Source organism: Trichosurus vulpecula, chromosome 4, assembly GCF_011100635.1.
Source record: "Trichosurus vulpecula isolate mTriVul1 chromosome 4, mTriVul1.pri, whole genome shotgun sequence".
Taxonomy (NCBI): domain Eukaryota; kingdom Metazoa; phylum Chordata; class Mammalia; order Diprotodontia; family Phalangeridae; genus Trichosurus; species Trichosurus vulpecula.
The window spans coordinates 371810702-371830328 of NC_050576.1; the positions used below are offsets into that span (position 1 = coordinate 371810702).

Here is a 19627-nt window from a genome sequence, read left to right on the forward strand (position 1 = left end):
GATATGGGTACACATTTCTGTATTTTTTACATGCTTAATCCTTAAGAGCCTAGAACATAAGGATGTCTATTTTTTTTCAAAAAGAGAGAAAAATCTGACTTTTCCTGTTCATGATATGGTTCAGGACAATCATTTTAATCTTTCTGAAACATTGTTTTTATCAGTGCATTTGTGTGCTCAAGAATCTATAGTGCTTTCTGATTTCATTCATTCCTTAATAGAACATATGTTTATTAAACACTCACCAGAATCATAGGTGAATTAGACCAAACCTTGGAGCTCAGGTAGTCCAGTTACTACTTAAAGCAAAGAAAGCCTTGTCTGCGTGCTCACAAGTGGTCATCAGACTTCTGTTTGAAGCCTTCAATGGACAACTTAGTATATACTACAACTTGTCTTTGGACCCTCTCATTGTTGCCTTAGATTGAGCCCAAACCTTCCTTCCTTCTACCTTCTCCTGACTTAGACCTGCTGCTTTTGGTTGTACCACCCAGGACCAAGTCCTCATTCCTAACTAGGCTGCTCTCCACAGGACTTTGCCTACTGTAACATAAAACCTCTTCACCTCTGAAGTCTATTGCACCCTTGGACTGTTCACACTGGAAGTACTCTCTGATCCTGTGACAGCTCCTTCTGACTGACTAGTTCCTCCCAGAACCTTCTCTTCTGGGAGGAGGCCCAGGCCAACCATGTCTTCATTCCTCTTCTAGCCTACACTCATTATTCTTATTTAAATTTTGACTTCCAAATTCTTTCAATCTCTCCATTCCCTGCCCCTCCCTTGAGAAGGCAGGCAAATTGATAAAGGTCATACATGTGCGGTCATGCAAAGCATTTCCATATTAGCCATGCTACAAAAGAAAACAAAGACCAAAAAAACCCCAAGAATAATAAAGTAAAAAAAATATGCTTCGATCTGCATTTAGACTCCACCAGTTCTTTCTCTGGAGGTAGATAGCTTTTTTCATCGTAAGTCCTTCAGGATCGTCTTGGATCATTGTATTGCTGAGAATAGCCAAGTCGTTCACAGTTGGTCATTATACAGTATTCCTATTACTGTGCACAGTATTCTCCTGTTTCTTCTCAATTCACTTTTCTTCAGTTCAAGTAAATCTTTCCAGGTTTTTCTGAAAACATCCTGCTAGTCATTTCTTATAGTACAATAGTATTCTGTCACAATCATATACCACAACTTGTTCAGCCATTCCCCTTTGATGGGCATCCCCTCCGTTTCCAATTCTTTGCCACCACTAAAAGAGCCACTATAAGTATTTTTGTTCATATAGGTCCTTTTCCTTTTTCTTTGATCTCTTTGGGATACATACCTAGTAGTGGTATTGCTGGGTCAAAGGGTATGCACAGTTTTATAGCCCATTGGGCATGTGTACTCATTACTCCTCACAGGACTTTCTCTACCATGCCCCCTCACAGGCTACCTTCATCCTCCATGCCCTTCCCCACTTTCAGCTGCCTGTTATGTGTCTTCTCTCATTAGGATGTAAATTCTTTGAGAGCAGCGGCTATCTTTCTGCTTATATTTGTATCCCAGCCTTAGCACAGTGCCTAGCACATAGTAAGCACTTGACAAATGCTTATTGTTAAAACAATTTTGATTTCTTTCCTAATGACAGACCTTCAAATTTTGGAAGCAAGTGATCATTTGACAACATTTATTAAGTGTCTACTATGTGAAAGGTTGTGATATCTTGTACTGGTGAAACAAAGATGAAAAAATAAAATAGTTCTTCCCTTGAGAGAGTCTGCAGTTTAATAAAGAGAGCTATGACATAACACACATGAATATGATTTAAGGCTGGATAGGGTGCCTTCAGAGTCATTTTCTCTTGGATTGTTTCTTCCATTCTGTTAAGGAAGAACAATTTCTCCTCTCTGTTAAGTTTGAGAGTAAAGAGGCCCTTTTACTTTACTTTACCAGGGAAACAAACCTGAATTGCCTAAGTTTATAGTTTTGATTGCCTCTGGGGGAAAAAAAAAACAGCAGTCTTGTCAGCTTACTGAAAGAGTCCTCTCACTCTCCTCCATACTTGCTGAAATTAAAATCCTTAGTTTTTTAGTTGCTCCGACTCTGACTTCTCTGTGCCCTGATTACCCTCACTACTGAATACTTCAACAAATTGCCCGTTGTTTATTCCATAGTCTCTGTCACTGAAGACACCTAAGCCCATAGTTCTCCAAGTCAATGGTCTTTAAAATGTAGGCCATAGTCTTCCCCCGGGAGAAGGGGTAGGCTTGGCCTGACCACAAACGGGTGTGTGATCTGCCATTTGCAGGCCGTAGACCAGTCTTGCTACAATTGACAGCCAGCCATGGGGCTTACTTCCAGCACAACGTTACCTAATTCTGTGCCCTGGCATTGTACCCCTTCACTCTACTATGCGAACTCCCAGTGCCTCCTCTCAGAACAGTTATGGCCTAAACTGGCCACAACTGCTGGGCAGACACTAACTGTTGGAGAAATTCTGCCCGTATCCTCTCTCCCTCATAAGACAAATTATTAATTAGTAACACCTGTATATAATATATGAACAAGTAAATATACACATATTAGAGGTGCATGCTTAAAAGTTTTAAGTGATAGGTGAACAACCAAAAATAGTTGGAGATGCCTGCTTTTAGGGGGCAGCTAATTCACATAATAGATAGTATTGGACTTGGAGTCAGGAAGACTTGAGTTCAAATTCTACCTCTTACACTTGCTAGCTGTGTGATACTGTCTCAGTTTCATTTGTAAAATGGGAGTAGTGATAGCAGCCACATTCCAGGGAGGTTTTGAGTGTCAGATGAGATAGCATGTGAGTACTTTGCAAGCCTTTAACTGTTGTTACTATTGAGTATGCTTCAAAGTCCCCTGGCACTGTCTGGTGACCCGGCATTACCTTGTCCGGGTGCTAGAGTTCAATGATTAGCAGGCTCCTGCCATCGTCCTGATGTAGCAGTTCTTAAACGTTTTGTGTCGCAGACCCTTCCGGCAGTCTGGTGAAGCCTGTAGACCCCTTCTTGGAATGATGTTTTTAAATAGTTGAAGGAAATGCTAAGTTTTAGTGAGAGATTAGTGAAAATAAAGATTTAATTTTTCTTCAATCCAAGTAATCTATCCATAGACCCCTTAGGGAATCTGTAAACCCCGATTTAAGAACCCCCATCCTAATGCAAGAAGTGGCTGCAATCAATCAACAAGCATTTATTAAGCACCTACTAAATCACAGGCACTGTGCTAAGCACTGGGGATACAAAGAAAAGCAAAAATAGGGGCCTTAGAGCACACATTCTAATGGGGGACACAACAAGTAAATGGCGATGTACAAGCCAGAGGCGTTCAAGGGAAAATGTAAGGGAATCTGAGAGGGAAGGCGGTAGTCCAGGGCTGGCGTGGGACACCAGCAAAAGGTCGGATTTGAGCCGAATCTGAAGCAAGCCAAGGAAGCCAGGTGGCAGAGGTGAGGAGGGAGAGTGTTGTTGTTTGTCCTTCATTCTCAAAGAGTATCAGTGACATCACGAGGGTGACGTCTTGACTAGTGAGTGAATTTCTGGAGAGAATTCCAGGTATAGAGGAAAGCCACTGAAAACACAGAGTCAGGGGTCGGCGTGTCCTGAGAAAGAAACAGGAGGAAGGTCAGTGCTGGATTGTAGAGTATGCAGAGGGGAGGAAAGCATAAGATTGGAAGCTTGGGAAGGTAACAAGGGACTAGGTTGTGAAGCCAAAAGGGGGATTTTATAATTTATTCTGGGGGTAATAAGAAGCCAGTGGAGTTTATTGAGGGCAGAAGAGGGGACGTGGCCGGACCTGCTGCATCCTGTCATCCTGATCGATATCTGACCCCTGGCCCCAGAGGGCTCTGGAGGAAAGAGTGAGGCTGGTGACCTTGCGCGGCCCTCCCTCACTCAAATCAAAGTCATGTGCAAGTCATGTCATCATCTCCCTGATGTCACGGTCCCCTTTGAAACCACAGTGATGTCCCACGTTTATGGACCTCTTTAAGTTTTACAAATTGTTTTCCTCATAACAACACGGGAAGGTAGATATTGCTAACCTCATTTTACAGAAGAACGGACTGAGGCTCAGACGTGAAATTACTTAGTTAAGGTTTCTTTGCTAGTAAATGGTAAAGCCAAGATTTACACCCAGATCCTTTGACTCCAAATGGAGTGGTTTTTCTAATAAGCCACACTTTCCGTTCTTGTTCCCCACAAGTCCCTTACCTAAACCTTCTCTGTTCAGTCATCTGCCTCCTAACTGTACTAAGCATGTGCTATGCTTATTTTCAGTTTCCTGTTTTTGCTAAAACTCTTCACACTGCCTAGAATGCCTTCCTCTTTTTTTCTCTGCCATCTAAATCCTAATGTGCCTTCAAAGCCCTTCTCAAGTCCCAGTTGCTTCATGAAGCTCCCCTCAGGTACCGCAGTCCATATTGATCCCTCTCATCTTCCAGTTGCGGTAGCATTTAAAACCTTGGCTACAGTTTTGTTCTTAATTATGCTGTCTTATATTCTTTGTTTCTCCTGCATAAATCTTGGCCCCTGAAGTAGATTATAAATTCCCCATGGGCATGAATCACATCTTACACGTCTGTGTTTCCTCCTTAATACCTATTAGTATTGGACACATAGCAAGCAGTCAGTAAGCACTGGTTGGTTTGTTGACAACATGCCATGTGCGAGCTTACTCTAAATTTTGTGTTTGACCTCAAAAAGCCTTTGAAATTTTCTGTATACCTTTTTCATGTTCCTTATCAGCTTCTCTTTGGTCAGCTTTGTGGTTCACATACCGTACTAGAATTGGGATGCTTCTCAATTCGAAGTTTTGTTTTCAATTTTATTTTCAGTGAGTTCAAATAGGCATGTTTTTCAAGAGTCCTTTATTTCATTAGAAAATTTTGTGTCTACTTTAGACATCATGTAAAATGACTGTTTAGAATCCTAAAAAGTATATTAAACATGCAAAACAAGCTTTTTGGTTGATCACTGTTAAAAATGCAAGCAGTTTCCTTTTTCCATTTTTTTAATATGTGGTTATTGCATTTAAAAAAGACAAAGTGAAGGAAATGTTTCCTGTTTGTGGAGACAGATGGCAAGTCCATATTAAACCCCACAAAAAAGGAGAACAATGCCAAAAACATCTTAGAATTAGTACTTACAAAACTTTCTGCTTTTAAAGCATTTTCTTGCTGTCATAAATGAAGTTAAGATTTTACATTATAAAATTTAAGGGGGCTGTTACCAACTCTCTAAAGGAATGCTTTAGAAAAACTGTACCTGGATAATTCACTTACAAATAAGCTCCCCCTAATTTTTTAGGTATGTGCTTTTCTAACTAAATGTATTGATTTTTTTTTAAACTCATAGAAGTGATATAAAGTAAGCAAGGAATCATGCTACAGTTGTCTTTTAATTATCCTTAGACTGTCTAAAATTGGTCATGGACCATTTTTCTAGCAGTGTTTTTTCCAGTTTTTTGAGTGTCCCATGATATATCCTCTCTCCTGGGCCAGACATGCTTGCTTGCTTGGGCTGAGAATACAGAAAACTTGGCACTTACTTTGTGGATCCGTAATCTCACTGATGCGGGCATGCCTTCCATGGTACAGATTCCAATCCATCTTACCTTCTTATACTGTACGATTTTTGTCAGTGCCTTCTTGTAAAATTTCCAGAGGATCTGCCAGTGCACAGGAGGCCTTCCTCTACTCCTTTTAATATTTCAAGGATATGTTAGTGTTCGGGCTGCCATTATTACCTGCTATTCTCACTGTATGATCCATCTACCTCTTTCTCTGATCAGACATATTCCTGAAGGTGTCTTTTGCACCATTTCTTGAGGATGTATCATCATTCACAGTATGCCAAAGCCTTTACACCAAAGGTACATTTTTCCATGGACTATTGGATTACCTGCAATTTTTATTCTTCAGAGATTGTGGTATTCCATGATTCAGCGCTCTCTAGCCTCACCAGGAGAGTTTTTAAAATGGGCTTTAACTGCAGTGACCAGCTTGAGATCATTAAAAATGCTATAGTTTCCCAAATACCATCCAGTCTGATCTCCTTTGATTCAAAACTGGATTATCTCTCTGTAGTGCCTTTCTAAAGCCTATATCCTGGAAGGTGGAGCCAAGAAAGCAGAGCAGCAGGAGGCAATACAGCCCTTCTTCACTCACCCCTCCCTGCCAGCTCCAAAGAGAGCTAGAATATACACCAGACCAAATCCTAATGGGGAAATCCATGAAAAGTTACAGTGTATCACTTGTCCAAACCATGTCTGGTTAGGGACACAGACCAAGAGGCCTGTAGTCACTGGGGACTGTTCAGGAAGGAGCACACCAAGAACAATGCATTCTGGGATCTCAAGCACCAAGGGAAGAGGAGGTTCAAGACTGCCAGTGGGACACTATTGGGAATAGGTAACTGGCAGCTTTGTCACTTACTAGCCAGTTCTGGGTCACAGACCCAGGGTGGACAGAAAAGGCAACCTGTGCCCAGGAATGCAGTGATCACAGGCTCTAGGCTGTGTACCTAGAGAGGAACAATTTCAGATGAAAACAGCAGTGTGGCTCAGATTGCAGGAGCAGAGTGTAGTCTTAGTTCCAGTCTCTAGCCCACCTGAAGCCTGCAGAGGAATAATTGGGGCAGGAATTCCAGAACAAAGAGGAGCCTACATTTCTGCCACTCAGAATCAGCAAAGCCTCCTAGACACCTGATAGTGACTGAATCCAGTAACACCCAACTGTTGCTCAGACCCAAACCCAGGTCAGGAACTTTCAGGGTTCAAACTAGGAATGATGATCAGACTTTGCCTTTGGAAGCACTAAAGACTTGCAGGTCCTCTGCCTCTGAGATACTGGAGTAACACAACACTCAGTACCCCCAAGAAAGCAGCAGCAAGGTCATCCTATACCTTCCCTCCAGAAGGGTACAGAGCCAGGTCCTGATATCAAATCCAGAATCAAGAAGTAAGGCTGGAAGAATGAGCAAACAAAAAAAGAATCCCACTGTAAAACATTATTGTGGTGACAGAGATGCTCAAGACACAAAACCAGAAGAAGAGAATAACTTAAAAATGCCTGCAAACGAAGCCTCAAAGAAAACATAGCTTGGGCACACATTCAACTAGAATTCCTAGAAGAGATGAAGCAAGAATTTTTAAAATATTTTAAATTGTTTTTATAAATTAAATTAGAATAGTAGAGGGGGCGGAAATGAAAAAGAAACGAGAGCTATGGAGGAAAGAATTGGAAAGGAAATTAACAGCTTGTCACACCAGGACAAAACCTTGGCCAGGCCACAAATTCCCTGAAAATTAGAACAGACCAAATAGAAACCAATGCTGTGAAACAAGAAATATTAAAACAGAGTCAAAAGACTGGAAAATAGAAGAAATCATAAAGTATCTCATGGCAAAAACAGCTGACCTAAGAATAATTAGACCAACTGAACACCATTAACAAAGAAAGAGCCTGGATAGACATCATATGTCAAAAAAATCTTAAAACTGCCCAGATCTTTTTAGGACCAGAAGACACAATGGAAATAGAAATAATCCACTGGACATCTCCCAAAATGAAAATTTCCAGAAATATTATAGCCAAAATTCTGAGCTTTCAGGTAAAAATACACACACACACACACACACACACACACACACAGAGATTGGGTATAGAGATACATTTCACTCAACAAGGAAATAGGAAGAGAAGGGGGAATTGAAGGGAAGGTAGATCAAGGGGGACATTAGTCCTAAACAAAACAAACTCTTAAGGATATACAAAAATATTTACAGCTCTCTTTTGAGGGGACAAGAATGGGAATCTGGGTGGGGAAGGGGTCATACTGGGAAATTGAGTAATGACTAAACAAGTTTTGGGATGGAATATTATTGTGATGTGAGAAATGATGAAAGGGATAGTTTGATAGGAACCTGGAAAGATTTATGCCAATCAATGCACTGAAGTAAAGAGAATCAGAGAAACAATTTATACATTGACAATAATATTGTAAAGACAAACAGCTTTGAAAGTATGAGGATCAGCGTAATGATCAAGCACAATTCCAGAAGACTAATGATGAAACGTGCTACCTACCTCCTGCTAGAAAGGTGAAGAACTCAGAATGCAGAATGAGGAAATGCATTTTGCTTGACTTTATGAGATTTTAACTGGGGTTTTGTTTTTCTCAATTGAAAAAATAAATAAATATAAAAAGAAAAAATCCGTGTTGATAAACTTACTCAGTGAGCTGAATTATATATAGCTTCAGGCTCAATCTGTGCAATGCATCCTTTGTCCACTTTGTTTCTCCAGTGTGGATTATTACATCAATCGTTTTTGAGTGACTATCATAAGAATATAGATTTAGATCATGCAATCCGGTCCCTTCATTTTATAGATAAGACCCAGACAGATTAAATGATTTCCCCAGGGTCTCACAGGTCATATTAACAGAGCGCCAATTCAAACCGAGATCCTCCAACTCCAAGTTGAAGGTCCTTTCCACTGCACTAAATCTCTTTGAAGAGGCCCTGTAATGTTCCAGTGCTTAATGAAATCAGCAGAATATCAGGCACAAACAAGTGAATCTATAGAATTTCTTTTTCCCTAGATAGCTTCCACATTGGTAGATGCTGCAGGACTAAGAAAGGGAGACATATACAAGTACATATTCTTTTCCTACTTCATGCCTTTCAGAAAATGCCTAGAAGTGTTGATTGCATTTCTAAAAGGAATATGTAGGAATTACAAGAAATAGGCAGAGAGTTAGTGCAGTATGGACTGTGCTGGAAGCCAACCTGAGGGCAGTATTAGAACATTTTAAAAGGTTATGGTTGTATTGAGTATATTTTGGCATGAAAGCAGGTGATGTGTGAGTTCAGAGGCTGGGTGTCCCTTTTGGTGTGTATGTGTATATGGGGGCAGGCAGGGAGTCTGGTGGTCATTGTAGGGTTGGGCAGGAGTTGTATCTCAGTCAGCTTGAGGTTGAGTTAATAATCTGCCACAATATAGCGTTAGCTCAGTCAGGCTTTAGATTCAGATGTACTGAAGAAAATCTGATCTTACAGTTTTTATCAACAGTGACTGCTCTGCACTGGGGTATTAGTAGAGGAACCAGCAATGAAACCACAAGCCCTGACCTAAACAGATAGCCATGTATACACCCACACATCAAAATGACCATACCCATAGGTTCTAAGTCTCCACCCATACTCATATTCAACTGTCGCACTGAAATGCACTTCTAAAGTGGCCAAACATAGTCCTCTGAACTTGTACTGAAAAACATGCCTAAAACACACGTTCACTGCAACTGCTACCTCCACACCAACCCCTTCTCACTGTCTGCTGTTAAACCAAAATGCAGTCAGGAACTGTGGGCTTCCAGCCTCCGCACTTGCTATCATAGCCTCCTTCTGTGTTCTTAAGCCAAGACACATGCCCAGTACACCCATTCACCACAACCGCTGCCTTTCCTTCCACATTCTAGCACTCACTGTGCCCAAGGTTAGCTCTCAGCTTCTACTAGCCTGCATACAATACTTCTCAATCCTACTTCCTATGGCCCGTCTATATTTTATCACAGAATTGTCATCCCTTGCCCCTTCTTCCCAGCCACCCCCATGATAACATGCGAAGAGAGAGTCTTCCTTCACCAAAAAAGCATCTGTATCCATCTTTCTTCCACCTCATATGTCTCAATGTCCTGAAACCCCATGGCACTGGTAAATACATTTGTGAGCACATGTAAGTCAGAAGTGAGTTTGTAATAGGCAAACACTTGACACAGCAGGCATTTATATTCTGTATACCTCTCAGTCATGTGATGGCGAGGCTATAGTTTATTGTAGAGAATTGTCTCCTAAATTCTGCCTCCGCCCTTCTCATCTTTTCATCGGTGACATAGTCAGTACATACATAGGTAATCCTCAAAAGGATTTTATAGTAATAAGCAAATATCGGTGACTTGCTAATGTCTTTTTGGTCTTCAAAAAGCAAGCCAACGATAGTAACCATAATAATAGTACTATCCATGGTCGGGTCCTCTCTTTTAGATCTCTGCTTATCTGGGTACTGAGCAGTACTAAAACCAAACTTACCTTTCCTCCCCTCTTTCAAAAGGCCGCCATCCTTATAGCTTCATGTAATCTCAGCATTGTCCTGGATTATCTGCACTCTTCCTCACACCACACATCGGATCAGTAGCCAGGTCTGGCCATTTCTTCCCTCACAACATCTCTTGTTTCTGACGCCTTTTCTCCACTCAAATAGCTGCCACCTAAGTTCAGGCCCTCATCACCTCCGAAAGTCCTCCTGCCTGAAATCTCTTCCCACTCCAGCCCATCCTGCACCCTGCTACCAAAATAATTGTCTTCACCTGAGATCTGACCTTGTGACTCTCCTACTCAGACAAGTCCAAGGGCTTCCAGCTGCCCTCTAGGACAAAATAGAAACGACTCTGGCTTTTAAAGACCTTCACAACCCAGCTCCAATCTGTATCTCCAGCCTTTTTGGTCATTATTCCCCTGCCTCACGCTATACAATCCAGTCCAGCCAAATTGTCCCTCTCTGTGTTCTCCCACACACATGACGCTTCAGACCCTATCTCTGCCTTTGTTCTGGCCTCCCCCATACTTCTCATGAACACTCCCTTTGCTTCCACCTTACAGTCCATCTCTTCCTTTAAGATGCAGCCCAGGGACCATCTTCTGCATGAAGCCTTTCCTAATGCCCTCAACCTCTAAAGTCCCCTCTTGACTATTTTTTACGTGTTAATATTACATTTGTGCTGCATATATTTACTTGTTACCTCCTCCGTTAGAAGGTAAGCTCAATGAGAGTAGAGATTATTTTATTTAGCACAGTACCTGGCACTAGTAGGAGCTTAATAAATATTTGATTCATTATAAATCTGTTCATGAATGACTTTAAAATTATGTCACTTCCAGCTCAGATTTCTTCTGTGTATATTTGCTGAAGTCCGTCTGCTCCTCCCAGCTGCCACTGTTCATACAACTTGGGTACTGTAATCAATAGTGCTTGAATACTGAGCGTGGTGGAATACAAAGGTCCTGGTTTCATTGTCATTACTGACAAGATGAGATCCCTTATAAAAATGCCGGCAAATCTGTTCTGTTTTCCATGTGTTTGTTATCCTTTCAGTTTCATTGATGGATGCTTACTGTATGGTCTCAAGTCTCTGTCACCTTAACTACTTTTCAGGCTCTGGCAAAGCAGTACTGCGTGTAATCCATCATCAACCTATTCCATGATGTTTTGAAATGAGTTTGTATTCTAAACAGTGTTGGCTCTCATTTCCATTTATCTGGCCAGATTAAGTATTTATTGTCTGATGCGGTTTCTGAGCTTCTTTGGCCTACTTATTGTGGTGACTGTTTGCTTCAGCTACACTGTATGGAATCATACAGAGATTAGAATTTAGTTTCCAAGTTAAAAAGTGGAAACAGTAATAGCATAAGTTTTCAAAAACTGCTAAAGAAAATTACAGTGACTCCTGATTTTTTATACCTGTGTCTTTTTCAAAGCAACCCTGACCTCCTTTCACTTTTGTCCCTTTTCCCTGATCACATCTAAGGCATAAACTGCTAACAGTAAGATTGAGCAGAGAAGGATGGAGGAGCCGAAAACGTGAACGTGTGAATGTATGTCTCTAATTGAGTTCTAAAACCATATTAGATAGCTCATTTTGAATTACCCGTTGAGTGATACTACTCTTTGTTACTGTGTCATGATGATTGAAAAGTAGACTATATTACTCTAGAATTTTTACTCCCTGTATGACTGTATATTTCATACTTTTCTATTTTGTTTAGGTTTATTCTGTAGAGACAGTCTAAATAGTAAGATGGCTTTATTCATTTTTGTATTATAACAGCATATGTATGATCTCTTTTTAGGGTGGGAGGATTAATTGGAATCGATTTTTTCCTCATATACGTCAGAGGCGGAACGCAAATGCTCGAGATGTTCGACAGTCTGAACAAGAAGTAGCAGCACCTCCTCTCGAGGTTTCCGAGGAACAGGTAATCTTAGACTGAGTGCACCCCTACAGAGGGAAAGTGATTTTCAGCACCTGAAAGTAAAATGTGGGGGTCTTGATCAAAAAAAAATTTTTTTTTAAACAGCAGCTCCTAGCATTGCAGTTTGGACTCCTGTTATGTGCTGGCAAGTTTGAGAAAAGTTTGATAAATTTTGAAAAGTGTTTGGCTGAAAAAAATAGTCTACAGCTATTGTAGACCATTATCACAATTAATACATCGCTATTCTCTTCCATGTGTGGTGTTTGATAGTCACTGTGTAGAGTAAGCACAAGGAACTTTCACCTATGTTTCTGTGTCCTTCACATCCGCAATCCAGACACTTCCAAGTAGACCTTAATTGAGGAACCTAGCCTTTGAAACAACAGCGGGACACCTCAAGGAGGTTTTGACATCTGGACTAGAACCTGAAAGTATATCCCCTGACAGTGCTGTCCAGCTCAAATGGAGGCATATTGACTTAGAAAACCACAAATTAACATTATCTTTGTTGTGTTATATTTTTATTTGTTTTGGTGAACACTTCTCAATTACATTTTAATCTGGTTTGGGCCATACTTAGGAATTTTGAGGGCTGCAAACAGTAAATTTGACACCTCTGTCCAATCCTGCCATTGCCAGCATCCTTGGTTACTTCTACACTAGACTGTAAAAATCGCTGCAAAAAGAAACTGCTTTCTCTAATTCAGGAAGCATTTATTATGTACTTCATATAGTCCAGGGACCATGCTAGGGATAGAAAAACAAAAATCTCTCTTGGGATCTTGGCTTCTGCTCAGGAGGAAACCACACGTCCACAGATAAGTAAATACAGCCACAGAGTAATTTCAGAGGGATGAGAGCTGAAGAGATAGGAAAGGCCTGCTTAAGAAGTTGAGCTCCCTCGAAGTGAGGGAGGAAAGGAGGGAGGGGGAGGGCAGGCCTAGCACAGCGCGCAGCCTGTCTGAAGGCAGAAGGCAAGGTGTTGTGCACAGTCAACCACAGACAGGCCTGTTTGGCTGGAACATAGCACTCAGAATGTGGAAACAGTCTGGAAATATTAGTTAGACATTTTGCTTCACTATGAATATTTAGTATAAGGTTTTAATTTTCTTCTTCTTGTTTTTCCCTCGGTGGGGAGGCAGGGGGTGGGAAGGGGCCAGAATAAAAAAAGCAATCCTTTTATATTAAACGGAAAGCATTAGGCAATGCAGGGAAATGATAGGGAACTAGAGAAACTTGTTGAGTAGGGGAGTGACCCCGTCTGACCTGTGCTTTAAGACTATCAGTTTGGCAGCTGTGAGTGTGAGACAGATTGGAGAGAGAAGAGACTGGAGGCAGAGACAAAAGGTGATGAGGGCCTGGACTAGGATGTTTGTGGTATGAGTAGAGAGAAGGGGACACATGCAAGAACTATTGAGGAGTTGGGATCAAGGGGGCGAGGGAGAGTGAAGAGTCATCGGTGACCCCAGGTTGTAAAATGAGGTGACCAGAAGGATGGTTGTCCTCTCAACAATAAGGAAATCAGGAGGAAGGGTGGGTACAAGGGGAAAGATAATTATCTTTTACACATGTTGATCTCGAGATGTCAGTAGGACTCCAGGTGGAAACAACCAAGAAGCAGTTGGTAAGTCAGAACTAAAGCTCAGGAGAGAGAGGATGGCCAAGTATGTAGGTTTTGGAGTCATCTGCTCAGAGATGGTGTTTGAAACCGTAGGAGCTGATGAGATCACCAAGAGTGAGCACAAAGAGAAAAGAGAAGCAGGGCCAACACAAAGGCCTAAGCTATGCCATGCATAGAGGCAGGGCCTGTTTGATGATCCAACAAAGGAGACTTTAGGAGAAGTCAGACAGGTGAGAGGAGAATGAGAAGGAAGCAGTCACCAAAGCCCAGGGAAGGGAAAGTGTCCAGAAGGAGGGGGTGGTCATCAATTTGACATTTCTTAGAGAGGTCTAGAAAAATGAGGACTGAGAAAAGACCTTTGGGGCTTAGCCATTAAAAGATTGTCAAAGCCTCGAGAGAGTGTTTTTTGGCAAAAGGTACAATAGGAAAAGAGGTAGCTAGGCGGGTTAGTAGATAGAGTGCTGTGCCTGGAGTCAGGAAGACCTGAGTTCAACTCTAGCCTCCGACACTTAGCATTGTGACCCCTCAGCAGGTCACTTAAACTCTGTTTGCCTTAATCCACTGGAGAAGGAAATGGCAAACCTCTCCAATTTCCATGCCAAGAAAACTCCACGGACAGTCTTGCTGTCCTCTTATGGTCCATGGGGTTACAAAGAGTCAGATATGACCAAAGGACAACAGAACAGGAAAATTCACAAGGGGTGGAGAAGTGAATGAGAAGAAGTCGAGGCAGAAAGGGTGGAACCAGACTTTTCTAGGAGTTGGTAGTGAGAAGGAGATATAAGATGGTAACTTGAAGATGGTAGAGTACAAGGGAATTATTTTAAGGATGGGCATGTTTATAAGTAGCAGGAAAGGAGCCAGTGGATAAGAGTTAGGGTAAGGAAAGGAGAAAGGGGCTGATTGAAGGTACAGAGGAGAAGGCAGGTGGAGGGTCTGAGTGTGTCTACTCCACCTTTTGCCCAGTGTGTTTTGCCAGGATGGAATCATGAGAGAAGGTGGACCCAGTAGTGGAGAGGGCCAGGGAAGCAGTCTGATGTCAGGGAGCCAACATCCATGTTTTCAAAAAGATGGAAGGAATGTAAAGGAAAAAAGTGTAATACAGAGAAAAGTCTGTTAATATTGGAAGGAAGGTTAGGAATGAAGTGAATGGGACTGAGAAAAGGGAGAGTGGTTGCTAGGGAAAGCAGCTTTTGGCTCTGAACCAGTAAGAGAATTTTTGCTGATAGGATTTCCTCACACTTTCTAACCTCCTCGCTCCCCACCTCCACTCTCAGTCGAGCTTTGGTCTTGGGTTGGTCCGGGGAGCTTGGCTGCATGGGGCTGGTCTGCAGGACTAGATGATTGTGGCTTGGCCAGTCTTCTTTCTTTAGTGTAATTTCCCCATCCCTTTTAATGACATCCAGGACTATAATGTTAGGATCTTGGTGTGCAGGTTATGGAGAGCTGAGGCTAGTTGTGCTGTCCTCTTTTCTCATTACAGTGTGTTTATTTTCTATATATCTGTATTTGCTTATTTCTTAAAGTGTTGTATGTCACCCTTCCCTGCTTCCCCCATACAAGTCCCTCGAGGGTGTGGTCTGAGAGGGAAGGCCTGATTTTAAATTTTCTTGATTGATTGTTCACTCTCCCTCTGCAAGGACAGTCTTGCCCAAGACCTCAGCTATGGGTTTGTTTGGGGGCAGGACCAATAAGACCAGTAAGTCTTCCTCATCTCCTTGCTTTATTATTTTGCATCTCAGGCAGGCATTTCAATCACTCAGAAGCATTAGTAAAAAGATTATGGGGCCTTGGGCAGATTTTTGCTCTGTATGAAGAATCCCCTAAACCCAGGAAATACATCACATACATCATATTAACAGACTGCTTGGTTTGAGGGTGTTTCCCAAGGAAACTCTCTACAATCACAAAGCCTTTAGTGGTAGAAATAAAGGGCACAGAAGGCAGCCACAGGACAAGAAGATGATGAGTTCCATTATGTCACTGCTTGTTTGATATATAAACTATGAATCATATTTTTGATAGGAACCGTTAGAGAGATAACACTTTAAAGGGTGAGAGATTTTTGGTTTTGTCACTTTTCCCAATGTGTACAAAAATGACACCATTACCTGTGCATAGATGTATTTACATATGTATGTATATGTATGGGCCTGTTGAGGATTACATGGTTGTTTTTGACACTTTTCTTCATCCTGTCAGAATAACAAATCCTGTGATGAACTAGTCATTGTCAACGTGCATTGATATTGATTCTGAGACCTGTTGTGAAAAGAAAATAAGTGAGAAAAGCTGTTTTAATCAAAACTTTCCTCTTAAAAGATTGTTATTTACTTGTTCATTTGTTTTTTTAAGGTAAAAGTTAAAATGTGATTGAACTAATAAGCCATAAATCCATAGAATCCCAGAGCTTAAAAGAACCTCAGAAATCATTGAGTCCACATCCTGAATCCCCTGTACAACACACCTGTAAAGTGGTTATTCATCTGCCTTTGAAAGGAGCTGGTTACATTTTTAGGCAATTCTTCTTATTAGAAAGTCCTTCCTTTTATTGAGCTAAAGTCTGTCTCCCTGTTCTGTGTTCTAGAGCCACACAGAATAAGTGTCCCCCTTCAACATGGTACCCCTATTAAATACTGGAAGATAGTGATCATATCCCCGCTGTGTGATTTCATATACCTTCACCTACCTGATCCTCCTCTTCTGCATATGTTTCAGTTTATCAATACTCAATCACTGAAATGAGAGTTCTCTCCATTGATGCACAGTGAAGCTTATCCTTACTGTCTCCTAACACTGTGCGGTTGCCAGCGGAGAGCTCCAGCTTTCAAACCGTCCTCATTCCTTGTCTTTGCCACATGACCAGGCCATCTTCTCTTCCTGCTAACACATCTCTTAATGACATCTCTTATGGCTGTTTTTCTTTGAAGTTCATCACTGATAACCGCAGCCTGCTCTCACCCAACATGAGCCTTTCTGTTGCCCTCTGTGTTGTACTCATTTTCAACTCTTCAAGACTGTAATATATGTCATGGCTTATTATTATAAAGCAACAGCAGCAAAATGTTGGTCTTTAAAAGATGGACCTTTGCTTCCATTGGAAAATTTGGGTCATTAGAAGATCTTTATTATTCCAGAAGGCAGTCCAATTCACTGTCCTTCTCTTGTTCATCTTTGGGCCCAACTCTTTGATCATCTGTACTAAATATCTGTCTCAGATATACGTATTGATAGATGAGCCCTATAATTTTTCCACATAAGTGTCATAACCAGGGCAATAGACATTCTTCATCCGTTTGATCTTTCCTGTGTGCATAGTCAGGCCAAAATCTTTGGGGTGTTTATGGCTTTTTTCTGCGAGAGATCTGTGATGTTTCAGAATTTGATGCAATCAGCACAACGTAATCCACAAACACAAACATCTGGAAAACTTCACTATCTGCAAAGAATCCTTCTTCAACTTGGACTCTTTGAATGTACAGTGAAACCTTTTCTGCCTAATCCTTTCTTCCGGTCTCCAGAGAATACTTATGACCCATCCTTTCATTTAGCTTCAACTTCCCTCAATCTTTTCATTATAGCAAGAATATTTAAAATGTATATGATTCAGCTCCTCTAATAGCATATCCACTCATTGGTCACTTGACTAGGATCTCATATTTAGAATACTGGCTGTCAAACTAAAGTTTACAAATGGTCAAAAAAACTGTGTGATTCTTAGCATATATTGCAACTGTCATGCCGATAGAAGGGGATGGGGACTGGGGTCCAGTTTGTATTTCCTTTGTTTCATGAGTTTCCATGACCAAAAAATTCATCACCATGGCCAGCCTCCATACTTAGCTAGGCTGTTCCTTGCAAAACACATGGTCTGTTATATGACATAAGCTCCGACGAGTTCTGCCTTGCAAGCCTCCAACATCATTCTATTAATATCTGATGCTCTCTTTAGGTAGAACCTCAGGAGTAAGGCTTTATAAATGGCCTTTGTTCCCTTGGAACCATCACAGAGACCTGCCTCACAGTGTGAAGCAAGAAAGGGATAGCCTCTAGATTTAACTAGCTTTAACACTAGTCTGGGCATAGGTCTCCCTCAAGCTAGGGCAGTCTTGGAAAATTACCCCAATGCTCAAGAGGATACCAGGGTGAAGGTTCTTCTCTCTGGAACCTGACCTGGATCCTCTACATTTGGGCCTATCATCAGATGCTAACTATCCATCTGTAATTTGTGGATGGACCCTTCTTGAAGCTTGATGCCTCAACTTTTCCTTGCTCCTTGTTTCCTGTTCACTGGAAAACCCAGCTAATTCCTCTCTTGGCAGCAATGCATAATCTTAGCAGAGTCCTACCCTTCTTCAAGGCTAGTAGAGTACCTAGTAGTACCAGCTATTATAGACTAGCAGAATACCCGGTCTTTCAACTGCTGGGGATTCTTCACTGGTCTGCTACCTTGAGTGTTTCCTGGGCACCTAGATTTTGTAGCAGGCCTCTAGACCCAGGCTGCATTTCATAACATTGAATGAATAAGATACCATTGCTTATACCTCCATGAACTCTTCTGAAATGAAACTCCAGCTGGGCTGTAGGCCTCCCTCATCTGGGCAGCCATCAGTCCTCACCCAAACATTAACAGGAGTAGAGTAGAATCTGTGGTGTTGTTCCTAAAGGCCATGTGCTGATTCTTCTCAGGCCTCAGTGTCTTTAGCACTTTCAGTAGTATATAATTAGAACATCTCCTTGAGGATGGTTTAATGTATTTCTAAGCATTTTGATTCCTATCAAGTTATAAACCTTCTTGAGTAGTTTACTGTCAAGATCTAAATTTGATCAGAATGGATCCTGGCAGGAAAGCCATCTACTGAAAATTACTTCTCACATTCCACCTTAACTACTGTGGAATCTTTCTGATTCTGTGCAAACGAGGACCAAATTATGCTAGCCATGTAAACCATGCAATTTGCTAGCTCTCTCCATCGAAGACACCAAGCACCGCAACAAATCCATTTTTTCTTGTGCCAAGTGTCCAAAATGGTCAGAGAATTTTCATAGTCATAGATTAAAAGGTCTTGAATAGCACCAGCTGATCCTACACAGGCTATGAAAAGGCAGTTAGTTATCCCAGCTGGCTTTAGTAGGTAACACAAAGGACTTGCTCCAATGAGCAAAAGCGACACTGATGCACATGTGAAGTACATTAACCAGGTCTCTAAAAGCCTTGTCCTATTGGTCTCTAAACTGTAGTTTAGGTGTCCTCTAGAGGTTTCAGACTCGCAGGCATGCCTGGACAAAACTCCCAAGAGCCACCTAAAACAGATTCAAATATAATTAGGAAATGTTTAACAACAGCAGCAAATAGAGTACAACATTCTAAGTCAGTTGGAGGCCATTGAGTCTGACACTACTTGTTCAGGCTGCTTATGGTTGTCAGGTTTGTGTCCGTGGCTGAAATCATTGAGAGCCTGTGCTATGGTGGAGCAGCTCTTCACCAGTCTTTACTGTTGACTCATCCAGAATGTTGTTCATCTCAGAGAGGACAATTTTCTGTATCCACTTTCAAAAAGTATTGGGAGTCATGGTGGGGTGAGGTTTTTCCCTTTGGGTATATCCTAAATCTCACACGATAGCCCTTGTACTGAATTGGAAACCTGAACCTTCTTCACCCATCTCCACAACTGTCCTCCATGTGTAGAAAGCTGTATTCCCTCAACTACTGGCTCATAATACCTGTATCTACCCTCTATGTATGTATGTATGTATCGATATAGATATATATATAGATATATCTCTGTGTGTGTATGTGTGTGTGTGTATATATGTATACACACAGACATGTATGTGTGTGCGTTTGTGTGTATATGTGTATAGTTATTTATGCAATCCCTCCACCCTCTCTCCCATTAAAAATATAAGGTCCTTGAGGGGAGAAATTGTTTTTATTTCTCTGTATATACATAGCCTGACAT

General features: G+C 41.4%; 1 protein-coding gene across 1 annotated transcript in view; it reads left to right on the forward strand.

The window, feature by feature from the left end:
- Nucleotides 1-19627, forward strand: part of UBAC2 (UBA domain containing 2) — a 245180-nt gene that overhangs the window by 211480 nt on the left and 14073 nt on the right. The window contains exon 8 of the mRNA XM_036753855.1: nt 11921-12046. Coding sequence (XP_036609750.1) covers nt 11921-12046 — 126 coding nt within the window. The remainder of the gene's footprint in view (nt 1-11920; nt 12047-19627) is intronic.